The sequence below is a fragment of the Mustela nivalis genome (genome assembly GCF_964662115.1).
Source record: "Mustela nivalis genome assembly, chromosome: X".
Taxonomy (NCBI): Eukaryota; Metazoa; Chordata; class Mammalia; order Carnivora; family Mustelidae; genus Mustela; species Mustela nivalis.
The window spans coordinates 56,209,667-56,222,049 of NC_139040.1; the positions used below are offsets into that span (position 1 = coordinate 56,209,667).

The 12,383-nt window shown below is 36.8% G+C and overlaps 1 protein-coding gene across 6 annotated transcripts in view; it reads right to left on the reverse strand.

The window, feature by feature from the left end:
• The window catches only part of APOOL (apolipoprotein O like), a 144,262-nt gene that overhangs the window by 39,942 nt on the left and 91,937 nt on the right, over positions 1-12,383 (reverse strand). For all 6 annotated transcript variants that reach the window (XM_082715990.1, XM_082715991.1, XM_082715989.1 and 3 more), the window contains one exon: positions 11,692-11,790. In XM_082715990.1, the coding sequence (XP_082572116.1) occupies positions 11,692-11,790 (99 nt within the window). The remainder of the gene's footprint in view (positions 1-11,691; positions 11,791-12,383) is intronic.

The window sequence follows — 12,383 nt, forward strand, 5'->3', positions numbered from 1 at the left end:
ATCACAATTCAATGCCTTAGTTGTCATGTCCAATTTTAGAATAATATTCTCAATTTAAAATTGATAATTAGCTACACAAAGGAAATGGATAATTTTCTTCTTTTTAAAAACTAGGTTTTTTTTTTCCATGTCCTATGAAAAACAAAGTTGTAACCACATTTTTTTCAAGTATCTGATAGGGCATAATAATATCAAAAAACTGATCAACTACCATACTTGTGACACCATGTTAAAGGGAAATGGACTCTTACTACATATCCTGTTTTTTTTTTTAATTTTTTATAAACATGTATTTTTATCCCCAGGGGTACAGGTCTGTGAATCAGCACTCACCAAAGCACATACCCTCCCCAATGTCCATAATCCCACCCCCCCTTCTCGCAACCCCCCCTCCCCCCAGAAACCCTCAGTTTGTTTTGTAAGATTAAGAGTCACTTATGGTTTGTCTCCCCCCAATCCCATCTTGTTTCATTGATTCTTCTCCTACCCACTTAAGCCCCCATGTTGCATCACCACTTCCTAATATCAGGGAGATCATATGATAGTTATATATACATTCCTGTTTTGATTAAGTCCTTAGGAACATGAAATATTGAAGTAACTAATCAGTTAAGGACTTTAAAAGGAATATAACTCCTTCATGTCACTGATTTAAAACACAGAATTAGTAATTTAATAACTGCAGGTAACGAAATCTTGGAAATGTTGGAAATGTGCTCATTTCCAAAAGAGTATCTAAGAGACATTTTCAAACCTTTTAAAGATTTATTTATTTTAGAGAGAGAAAGCATGAGCAGAGGGAGGGGTAGAGGGAGAAGGAGACAAGCAGACTCCACCTCTCTCCCTCCCCCTAATGTAGGGCTCAATCTTACAACCTTGAGATCATGACCTGACCCAAAATCAAGAGTCAGACATTTAACTGACTGAGCTACCCAGGAGCTCCCAAACTTTTTTTTTTAAAAAAACAGCAAAATCCTTTTTAAAAAATCTTCCAAATATAATCTCACTAATAACTTCATACAGCCATAGCTTAGTTCCAACAGACCACTGGTTAAAAACAGTATGTATCCTAAATGCTTGAATGGGTACCTTGGACTCTTATGAACTGGGCATTTAGATGATGGGATTTCTAACTGGGATAAGTACTTTTACTCTGAAACACCTCTTACGACCCTTATTTTAAAAACGGTACAGCCTAATTGGTATATCAGTAAAGGCTAAGGTGAAAAAAACAACTGGCAATGTTAATGAAAGATAAAAAAGATAGAAACAAGAGCTATTTCTGTGTCTGGTTTACCTATCTGAAGGAGGCCTACAGTCATGTCTACAGGACTGAGCTTTAGTAGAGGTGGGTAGGTAGGCTGCTTCGACCTCTAATCTAGCTTTCCTTTGGTTTTAGACTGGTTTGTGTAGTACTGTAAAAGAGGGTCTAGATTTGTTAAGACATATCATAAGACAGAAAAATCAAACATGTCTTAAGTTGCTCCTTTACTCAGGTCCTGCTTACTATTATTCTAGTATCTATAGTTTGTTTCTTGATTTTACTGACCTAACATCTCGTAATACAAGTTTCCTTGACTTAGTCAAATTCCCCTAACTGTGCTGCTCCTAACCTCAGAAAGTAGCATTTTCCCCCTTGCTTTGTCATTTTAAATATTAAAAAAGACTTACATTCATTTTCTCTTTACCTGATATGAAGGGTCAGTTTAACAAAATATAAATTTCATTTGGATTCAATAGCTCTACTCCCATAAGTAGGAAAGGACTCTAGACACAGCCACCAATAAGTTATGTACTATGAAATCACTGAGTGATTTCCCTTTTCTGGACCTCTATATGTAGCTAATGGGGTTAGGCTAAATCAACAGCTTTCAAATATTTTTTGACCATGACTCAGAAAAAATTTACATTATGACCTATGACCTATCTTACATACACACACACACACACACACACACACACACACACACTCCATGGAAACAAAACTTTCACAGTATTTACCCATATTAAGTACAGAACACTCTGACATTTGCTGTTCTCCTGTATTTTATTTCTTTAATAAAATGTCTCCTGAGATTCACTATGCTTATTTCATTATCTAATAATAGGTTGAGATCTGCAACTTGAAAAACAGTGGGTTAGATTATTCTAGCTCTGAAATTTAGAAACAATGTTAATGACCTAAGAAACATTCTTTTGCAGGTGGATTATGAGTTTCTTACTGAAAATTGATTAGTATGTTCTTCTTTGAGTTTTATATGCTACACAGAGTAATCTTGGTTTTCCATTTTTTTCCTAGTAAGTAATTTATAATATGTATCCACGTGAAAGTTGCACAGAGTGTTAGAATTAAAAATGATAAATCAGGAGCCATTATTAGCTATTGGGAGACTGCTAGGTCTATTAGGATGAGATATATGGACCAGAGCTAGAATGTTGGAATGTTCTTATAATTCACCAAGGTTTTATATCCAATTGGGTATACTTGAGTTGAGACTACTTTAAGGACTAAAGCTGGGCAAACAAACCATAAGGTATGATATTTGATTCCAGACTGGTTCAGAGCTATGACTTTGAAGCACACATAATTTCGTTTGGGGGCAATGACTGGCAACTGAGTGGTGGACAGAAGATGAATGGAAGGTGATCAAAATGGCTACTGACCAGAGAGCCCTACCAGCTTCAGTGAGGAGGAGAGCCAGGAATGCCTACTGAGAAGAATTTCCATACTCAGAGGTAGAAGATAGGAAAACACAAAATTCTCTATGTGCTAATGAAAGATAGTTATATAATAGTGTGCAGAAAGTGTTCACATAGTAGTTCAAGACTGCCATTATTAGAAAAGCTGCTTGTAAAACTGACTCTTGATTGGCATCTGGGGACTTCACTGGTATATAGTTCCCTACAATGATAGAAAACATTCTCTGAATGATAAGAGTGATGCACTGTGCCTAAACCATTTGTTGAAATAATATGGTTTATGCTACTTTCTTTCCAGTATGGAATTCTGGACATGCTACAGACTGTGTTTAGGTGATCAGCTGCTAATAATAACCTTGACTGCCCAGTCTTTAATGAGCCTCTTTGGCCGACAACATCTTATATGTATTGTCATAATCCATTAGAGGAGGAATTAAGTACATCTTATATGACTCCACTGGAAGAGGATCCTTAGAAGCCTGTACCTAGTTTCTTATAAGCTTTGCCCCATTTGCCTTTTGCCTTTTCTTATTTTACATTGCAGTGTTTCACTGTAATAAGGCCTGTGACTATAGGTTGAGTCTTCTAAGTCTTTCCTACTTAACCATCAAACCCGTGGGTGGTCTTGGGGACCCTCTACAAAAGTGGTAGAGTGAGAACGAATGACAAAGTTCATAGAGATACAGGGTAAAAGAGGGAAAAAAGAAATCAAGCTTATCAAGCTTCATGTGCTGAATGAGTTGTCTACTTTCGCAAACTCCATTCTGAGGTGGCTTGTGTCACTTCTAGGAACTCTGGTCAGGATGAAATTATGAGAGAATAAAATATTTTTCTGATACCAGCGTCTCTATCTCAAATCCTAAATATAGTCCCCAGAATATGGATGGTCATCAGAAAGCAGAGAAAACAAGTTTGAGTGCTTAGCACACACTTTCACATTAACATAAAACTACCAAGGTCTTTTTTTTTTTTTTTTTTGATAGCTAGAGACTGAAAACCTTTAAATATTTTTTTTAATTTTTAAGTTTTATTTATTTATTTGAGAGAGAGAGAGAGAGCATGAGCAGTGGGGAGGGGGAACAGGAGAGGGAGAAGCAGACTCCCTGCTTAGCAGGCAGCCTGATGCAGAGCTCAATCCCAGGACCCCAGGATCATGACCTAAACCAAAGGCAGATGCTTAACCAACTAAGCCACCCAGGCACCCTTGAAAATCTTTTTAAAGGGAGAGAAGAAGACGGCAGCAGAGTAGGAAGACTCTAGGCTTGCCTTATCCCACTAACACAAATAGATAACAATCAAATCATCCTAAATACCCCAGAAATTGTCCTGAAGACTGACAGAGCAACTTCTATAATTAAAGGGAAAGAAAAGGCCACATCAAAGAAGGTGGGAAGTATGGGGATGTGGTTTAGGGGAGAAATGGATCCTAGCAGTTGCAGAGGAGAGGGACCCGTGGTCTAGAGAAGGGTGAGACAGAGAGGAACACACAAGGAAATGGACAAGAAGGTTTCTCTAAAGCCAATGGCTCAGAGAATAAGAGAGGCTGAACTTTGTGAGTTCGATCAACCAGTAGGGTTTAAAACCTGGAGATTTAAAGATCAGCAGGCTTGGCTGGGACAGAGTTTAGAAGGTACTGTCCTGCACCTGGAGAGAAGGCAGGCAAACAACTAGGAGGGCAGAAAGTGTGGAAACAGTGATCTGAAGAGGGGCTGAGGCACAGAGTAGGGAGATTATTCGCACTTCTCAGGATGCATATCTGAGAGGCAACATTCACAGATACCTCTCCAGGAACAAAGGAGCTGGCCAGCACCATTTCCATCCCCTGCCTTTCAGCATTAGCACACAGCTACTGGCAGAAGGTAGTACAGCACCAACACTACTTGCCTAACTTTTATACACCAATACATTCTTTTCAAGAGCACGTGGAACATTTTCCACAATATATAACATATTGTATTACAAAGCAGGCCTCAAAAATATCACAAGATTGAAGACATCCTATGTACCTCTTCTGACCATAGCACTATGAAACTAGAAGGCAACCAAAAGAAAAAATTTGGAACAACCGCAAATACGCAGAAGTTAAACAATATGCTGCTAAACAATGAATGACCCAATGAGGAAATTTACAAAGAGGGGCACCTAGGTGGCTCAGTGGGTTAAGCCTCTGCCTTTGGCTCAGGTCATGATTGCAGGGTCCTGGGATCGAGCCCCACATCAGACTCCCTCCTCAGTGGGGAGTCTGCTCCCCCACCTCGCCTGCCTGTCTGTCAAATAAATAAATTAAATCTTAAAAAAAAATCAGTAATCAAAAACCTCCCAACAAACAAAAGTCCAGGGCCAGATGGCTTCATGGGCAAATTCTACCTAACACTTAAAGAAGAGTTAATACCTATTCTTCTCAAACTATTGCAAACAATAGAAAAGGAAGGATAACTTCCAAATTCATTCAGGGAGGCCAGCATTACCTTGATACCAAAACCAGATAAAGACCCCAATAAAAAGAGAACTACAGGCCAATATTACTGATGAATATAGATGTAAAAATTTTCAATAAAATACTAGCAAACCAAATCCAAAAATATATTAAAGAAATCAGTCACTGCAATCAAGCTGGATTTATTTCTAGGCTGCAAGGGGGGAGTAATGTTTACATATCAAACAACAGGATACACCACATTATTAAAAGGTTAATAAAAAAAATATAGGAACCTTTCAAAACATGCAAAAAAAACCCCATTTGACAAAGTAGAACATTCATTCATGACAAAAACCCTCAAAAAAGTAGGGTTAGAGGGAATATACCTCAATATAATAAAGGTCACATATGATAAAACCATAGCTAATAGCATCCTAAATGGCAATAACTTTGAGCTTTGCCTCTATGGTCAGGAACAAGATAATGATACGAACTCTCACTACGATCATTAAACAGTACTGGAAGTTTTAGCCACACCAGTAAGGCAACAAAAGGAAATAAAAGGCATTTGAAATGGCAAGGAAGGAGTAAAACTTTCATTATTTGCAGGTGACACAGCAATACATATATATAGAAAACCTGAAAGCCTCCACAAAAAACTGCTAGAATAGGCAAATTTAGTAAAGTTGCAGGTACAAAATCAATATATGGAATTCTGTGCATCTGCACCAATAATGACACAGAAGAAAGAGAAATTGAGGAATAAATCCTACTCGCAAATGCAGCAAAGACAGTAAGATAACCAGAAATATTTTTTCACATGTCTGATGGTCATTTGTATGTCTTCTTTGAAGAAACGCCTGTTCATGACTTCTGCCCATTTCTTGATTGGATTATTGTCTCCATGTTGAGTTTGATAAACTCTTTATAAATTATGGATACTAGCCCTTTAACTGATAAGACATTAGTAAACATCTTCTCCTATTCTATTGGCTGTCTTTTAGTTTTGTTGATTGTCTCTTTTGCTGTGCAAAAAGCCTTTTATCTTGATGAAGTACCAATAGTTGATTTTTGCCTTTGTTTCCCTTGCCTTTGGAGGTGTGTCCACCAAAAAGTTGTGGTAGACAAGGTCAAAGAGGTTGCTACAGGGGCGCCTGGGTGGCTCAGTGGGTTAAGCCGCTGCCTTCGGCTCAGGTCATGATCTCAGGGTCCTGGGATCGAGTCCCGCATCGGGCTCTCTGCTCAGCAGGGAGCCTGCTTCCCTCTCTCTCTCTCTCTGCCTGCCTCTCCATCTACTTGTGATTTCTCTCTGTTAAAAAAAAGAAAGAAAATTTAAAAAAAAAAAAAAAAAAAAGAGGTTGCTACAGGTGTTCTCCTCTAGGATTTTGATGGAGCCAGTCTCACAATTAAATATTTCATCCATTTTGAGTTTATTTTTGTGTATGGTATAAGAAAATGGTCCCATTTCATTCTTCTAAATGTGGTTGTCCAATTTTCCCAACACCATTTATGGAAGAGACTGTCCTTTTTTCCATTGGATATTGTTTCCTGCTTTGTTAAAGATTGGTTGACCATAGAGCTAAGGGTCCATTTCTGGGTTCTCTATTCTGTTCCACTGATCTATGTGTCTGTTTTTGTGCCATACCGTCTTGATGACTACAACTTTGTAATAGAGCCTGAAGTCCAAAACTGTGATGCTACGAGCTTTAGCTTTCTTTTTCAACATTTCTCTGGCTATTCAGGGTCATTTCTGGCTCCATACAAATTTTAGGATTATTTGTTCCAGCTCTGTGAAAAAAGTTGATAGTATTTTGGTAGGGACTGCACTGAATGTACTGATTGCTTGAGGTAGCACATACATTCTAACAATATTTATTCTTCCAATACATGAGCATGGAATGTTTTTCCATTTCTTTGTGTCTTCCTCAATTTCTTTCATGAGTACTTTATAGTTTTCTAAGTACAGATCCTTTGCCTCTTTGGTTAGGTTTATTCCTAGGTATCGTATGGTTTTTAGTGCAATTGCAAATGGGATCAACTCCTTAATTTCTCTTTCTTCTATCTCATTGTTAGTGTATAGAAATTCCACTGATTTCTGTGCATTGATTTTTTATCCTGCCACTTTGCTCATTTCCTGTATGAGTTCTAGCAATTCTGGGGTGGGGTCTCTTGGGTTTTCCACATAGTGTATCATGTTATTGTGAAAAAATGCTCAATATCACTGGGCACTGAGGAAATACAAATCAAAACCACAATGAGACACCACCTTACACCAGTTGGAATGGCTAAAATAAACAACTCAGGAAACAACAGATGTTGGCAAGGATGTGGAAAAAGGGAAACCTTCTTATACTATTGGTAGGAATGCAAGCTGGTGCAGCTACTCTGGAAAACACTATGGAAGTTCCTCAAAAAGTTGAAAATAGAGCTATCCTAAAACCCAGCAACGGCACTACTAGGTATCTACACCAAAGATACAAATGCAGTGATTCGAAGGATCACCTGCACTCCAATGTTCATAGCACCTATGTCCTCAGTAGACAAACTATGGAAAGAGACCATATGTTCATCAATAGAAGAATGGATAAAGAAGAGGTGGTATATATATACACAATGGAATACTACTCAGCCAATAGAAAAGAAATGCCATTTCCCATTTGCAACAGCGTGGATGGAACTAGAGGGTATTATACTAAGCGAAATAAGTCAACCAGAGACAATTATCATATGATCTCACTCCTATGTGGAATTTAAGAAACAAAATAGAGGACCACAGGGGAAGGAAGGGAAAGATAAAACAAGATGAAATCAGAGAGGGAGATAAGCCATAAGAGACTCTTAATCATAGGAAATAAACTGAAGGTGCTGGAGGGGTGGGGTGGGGGATGGGGTAGCTGGGTGATGGATACTAAGGAGGGCATGCTATGTAAGGAGCACTGGGAGTTATATAAGACTGATGAATCACTGAACTTTACCTCTGAAACTAATAATATACTATATGTTAATTAATTGAATTTAAATTTAAAAATATAATTTAAAAAAGTAAGATATCTAGGAAGAAATCTAACCAAAGAGGCAAAAGACCTTACTCTGAAAACTATAAAACACTGCTGAGAGAAATTAAAGATGACAGAAGGAAATAGGAAGGCATTCCATGTTCATGGGCTAAAAGAATAAATATTGTTAAAATGTCTATACTACCCAAAGCAATGTACACACTTAATGCAATCCCTATCAAAATGCCAACAGCATTTTTCACAGAACTAGAACAAAACATCTTAAAATTTGCATGGAACCACAAAATACCCTGAATAACCAAAGCAGTAAAAAAGGCAAAGCAAAGTTGGAGGCCTCACAATTCCAAACTTCAAGTTATCAAGCTGTAGTGATCAACACAGTACTGACATAAAATGGATACACAGATTAATGGAAGTGAATGGAAATGAACCTAGAAGTATATGGTCAATTAATATTGAAGAAAGAACAAATACAGTAGGAAAAGACAGTATTTTCAACAGATGGTGTTGGGAAAACTCTACAGGAATATGCAAGAGAACAAAACTGAACCACTTCCTTACACCATACACAAAAATAAACTGTAAATGGAGCTAAGACCTAATTGTGAGACAGGAAACCAAGAAAATTCTAGAAGAGAACACAGGCAGTAACTTCTTTGACATTGGCCATAGAAACTTCTTTCTAGATATGTCTCCTGAGGCAAGGGAAACAATGGCAAAAAGAAACTATTAAGACTTAATCAAAATAAAAAGCTTCTGCACAGTGAAGGAAACAACCAACAAAACTGAAAGGCAGCCTACAGGATGGGAAAAAATATCTACAAATGACATATCTGATAAAGGGTTATTATTCAAAATATATAAACAACCTATAAAACTAAACAATAAACAAACAATCCAGTTAAAAAGTAGGCAGAAGACATGACTAGGTATTTTTTCATGAAGATATACAGATGGCCAACAGACACTTGAATAGATGTTTGGTATCACTCATCATCAGGGAAATACAAATCAAAACTACAACACCTTTAAGAATAGTTAAAATTAATAACATAAGAAACAAGAGTTAGTGATAGATGTGGAGAGGAATCCTCTTGCACTGCTGGTGGTAATGAAAGCTGGTGCAGCCTTTTGGAAAACAGTATGGAATTTCTTCAAATAGTTAAAAATAGAACTATGAACCAACAACTGTACTTCTAGGAATTTATTCAAGGAATACAGAAATAGTAATTCATAGGGACACATGCATCCCAATGTTACAGCAGCATTATATACAGTAGCCAAATTATGGGAAGAGTTCAAGTATCCATTGCCTGATAAATGGATCATTGGATGAAGGAGAGAAGACAGATATCAATCACAGAGTTTAACTCAACCTTAAAAAAGAATGAAATCTTCCCATTTTCCAGGACATGGATGGAATTGGAGAGTATTATGCTTAGGGAAATAAGTTAGAGAAAGACAAATACCATGTGATTTCACTCATATGTGGAATTTAAGAATCAAAATGAATGAGCAAAGGGAAAAAAAGAGTGTCATATCAAGAAACAACCTCTTAACTATAAAGAACAAACTGACTATTATGAGAGGGGAGGTAAGTGGGCCATGGGTTAAATAGACGATGGGGATTAAGAAGTTCATTTGTTGTACTGAGAGCTGGGTGTTGTATGAAACTGTTGAATCACTAAATTGTACACCTGAAACTAATATTATACTGTATGTTATCTAACTGGAATTTAAATTTAAAAAACCTTTTAAAAAATAAAGTTATCTAAAAGATGACAAAATGATAAATTATAATTTTAATAGGAACAGCTATATATTTTTGAATTTTATTTTAAATATCATACAGAAAATTGATCTATACTTCTATCACTTTTAATACATGTATAGAGTCATGTAACCACCAGTACATTCAGATATGGAACAGTTCTATCACTGTTAAAAAAAAAAAAATCTCGGGGCGCCTGGGTGGCTCAGTGGGTTAAAGCTTCTGCCTTCGGCTCAGGTCATGATCCCAGCATCCTGGGATCAAGCCCCACATCCAGCTCTCTGCTCAGCAGGGAGCCTGATTCCTCCTGTCTCTCTGTCTGCCTCTCTGCCTACTTGTGATCTCCGTCTGTCAAATAAAAAAAAGAAAATATTAAAAAAAAAAAAAGAAAAAAAATCTTATGTGACCTCCTTATAGTCAGTCACACCTTCCCATACCTAACTCCTAGGAACTACTGATATTTTGTTGTTGTTGTTGTTGTTGTTAGTATAGTTTTGTCTTTTTGAGAAAGTTGTATGAATAAAATCACAGCACATATAACTTTTTTAGACTGGCTTCTTTATGTCAGATTCATCAAGACTGCTGCATGTGTCAATGGTTTATTCGTTTTATTCATGAGTCTAATTCCTTTGGATGTGCCACAGTTTAGTTTACCCTTGAAAGACATTTAGGTTGTTTCCAGCTTTTGGTAATTATTAATAGAATTACTATAAACATTTAGGTACAGATTTTTCATTTTTCCAGGATAAATACCCAGAAGTGTGATTACTTGGTCTCATGATAAGAGCATGTTTAACTTTCTAAGAGAAACTTGGGGTGCCTGGGTGACTCAGTCATTAAGCAACTGCCTTCGGCTCGGGTCATGATCCCAGGGTTCTGGGATCAAACCCCACATCGGGCTTCCCACTCAGCAGGAAGCCTGTTTCTCCATCTTCCACTCCCCCGCTTATGTTTCCTCTCTCACTGTGTCTGTCGCTGTCAAATAAATAAATAAAACCTTTTTTAAAAATTTTTATTTTTTATAAACATTTATTTTTATCCCCAGGGGTACAGGTCTGTGAATCACCAGGTTTACACACTTCACAGCACTCACCAAAGCACATACCCTCCCCAAAGTCCATAACCCCACCCCTCTTCTCCCAACCTCCCTCCCCCCGGCAACCCTCAGGTTGTTTTGTGAGATTAAGAGTCACTTATGGTTTGTCTCCCTCCCAATCCCATCTTGTTTCATTGATTCTTCTCCAACCCACTTAAGCCCCCATGTTGCATCACCACTTCCTCATATCAGGGAGATCATATGATAGTTGTCTTTCTCTGCTTGACTTATTTCGCTAAGCATGATACGCTCTAGTTCCATCCATGTTGTCGCAAATGGCAAGATTTCATTTCTTTAAATAAAACCTTTTAAAAAAGAGAAATTGTCAAACTGTTTTCTTGAATGGGGGTACCATTCTGTACTCCCACCAGCAGTATATGAGTTTCAGTTGCTCTACATTCTTGACTATACTCGGTATGGTGAGTCTTTTTAATTTTAGACATTCTAATATTGTCACTGTGGCTTTCATTTGCATTTACCTAATAGCTAATGATGTTAAACATCTTGAAATAGCTATATTTTTTAAAGTACAGTCTTTATAAAAATAAACATGTTGTAACATAGAATCTAAAAATTTTCACAGTACCCTATCCTAACACTATTCAATAAAGACTATGAGGTTTTCCCATGACTGTAAAATTCAGAATATAAAGGAAGTGAAAGAAAAAATTATTTTTTTAAACCCTACCTTTTCTTGCTGAAACCAAGCCTGCCAATGCTGAAACTGTAATCACTCCAAGCTTTGGGAGAAAATCTTGAGGTGGATTCTTCAGGTAAATATATGCATCTATTAAGAAGTAAGTTAAAAACTAATATAAATGACTTATAATAATGACTAATATAAATGACTTAGGCATTCTAAATATGATGTATAAATGCTAAAGAGATTTGCCAAGATAGTAGAAGATGGTAAACACTCTTCAAAAAAAGCTACAAAAATAATGATTTGAGCAGCAAATGAAAAAGCTAGTTAAAACAGTTATTTGCTACAAAATAAAATCTTCCTTCCATAGCTGACTTACTGTTTTCTTAATACAGGCAATTATTACTCTTTAATGAAATATTATGCTAGAGTTCACACCTTTGCATGAATTATTATAAAGTAACTGCTTGTTTATGTAGTATTTATCTCTCTAATGGAAATGCTTCTGGACTTACCTGTTCAAAGTTTGACAGGATCCAGTAGGAATAGAAATATTTTATTTCTATTATAGGAACTTTATAGGAACTATTATAGTTCTATTATAGGAACTATTATAGGAACTTTTCTATATTATAGGAACTTTGAATAATTAACTAGGGATACATGTAGCTTGTAGACATTGCTTGCCAATACTCCCCAATACCCAGAGCAGCCAATGCTTTTGGTTAAAACCAATG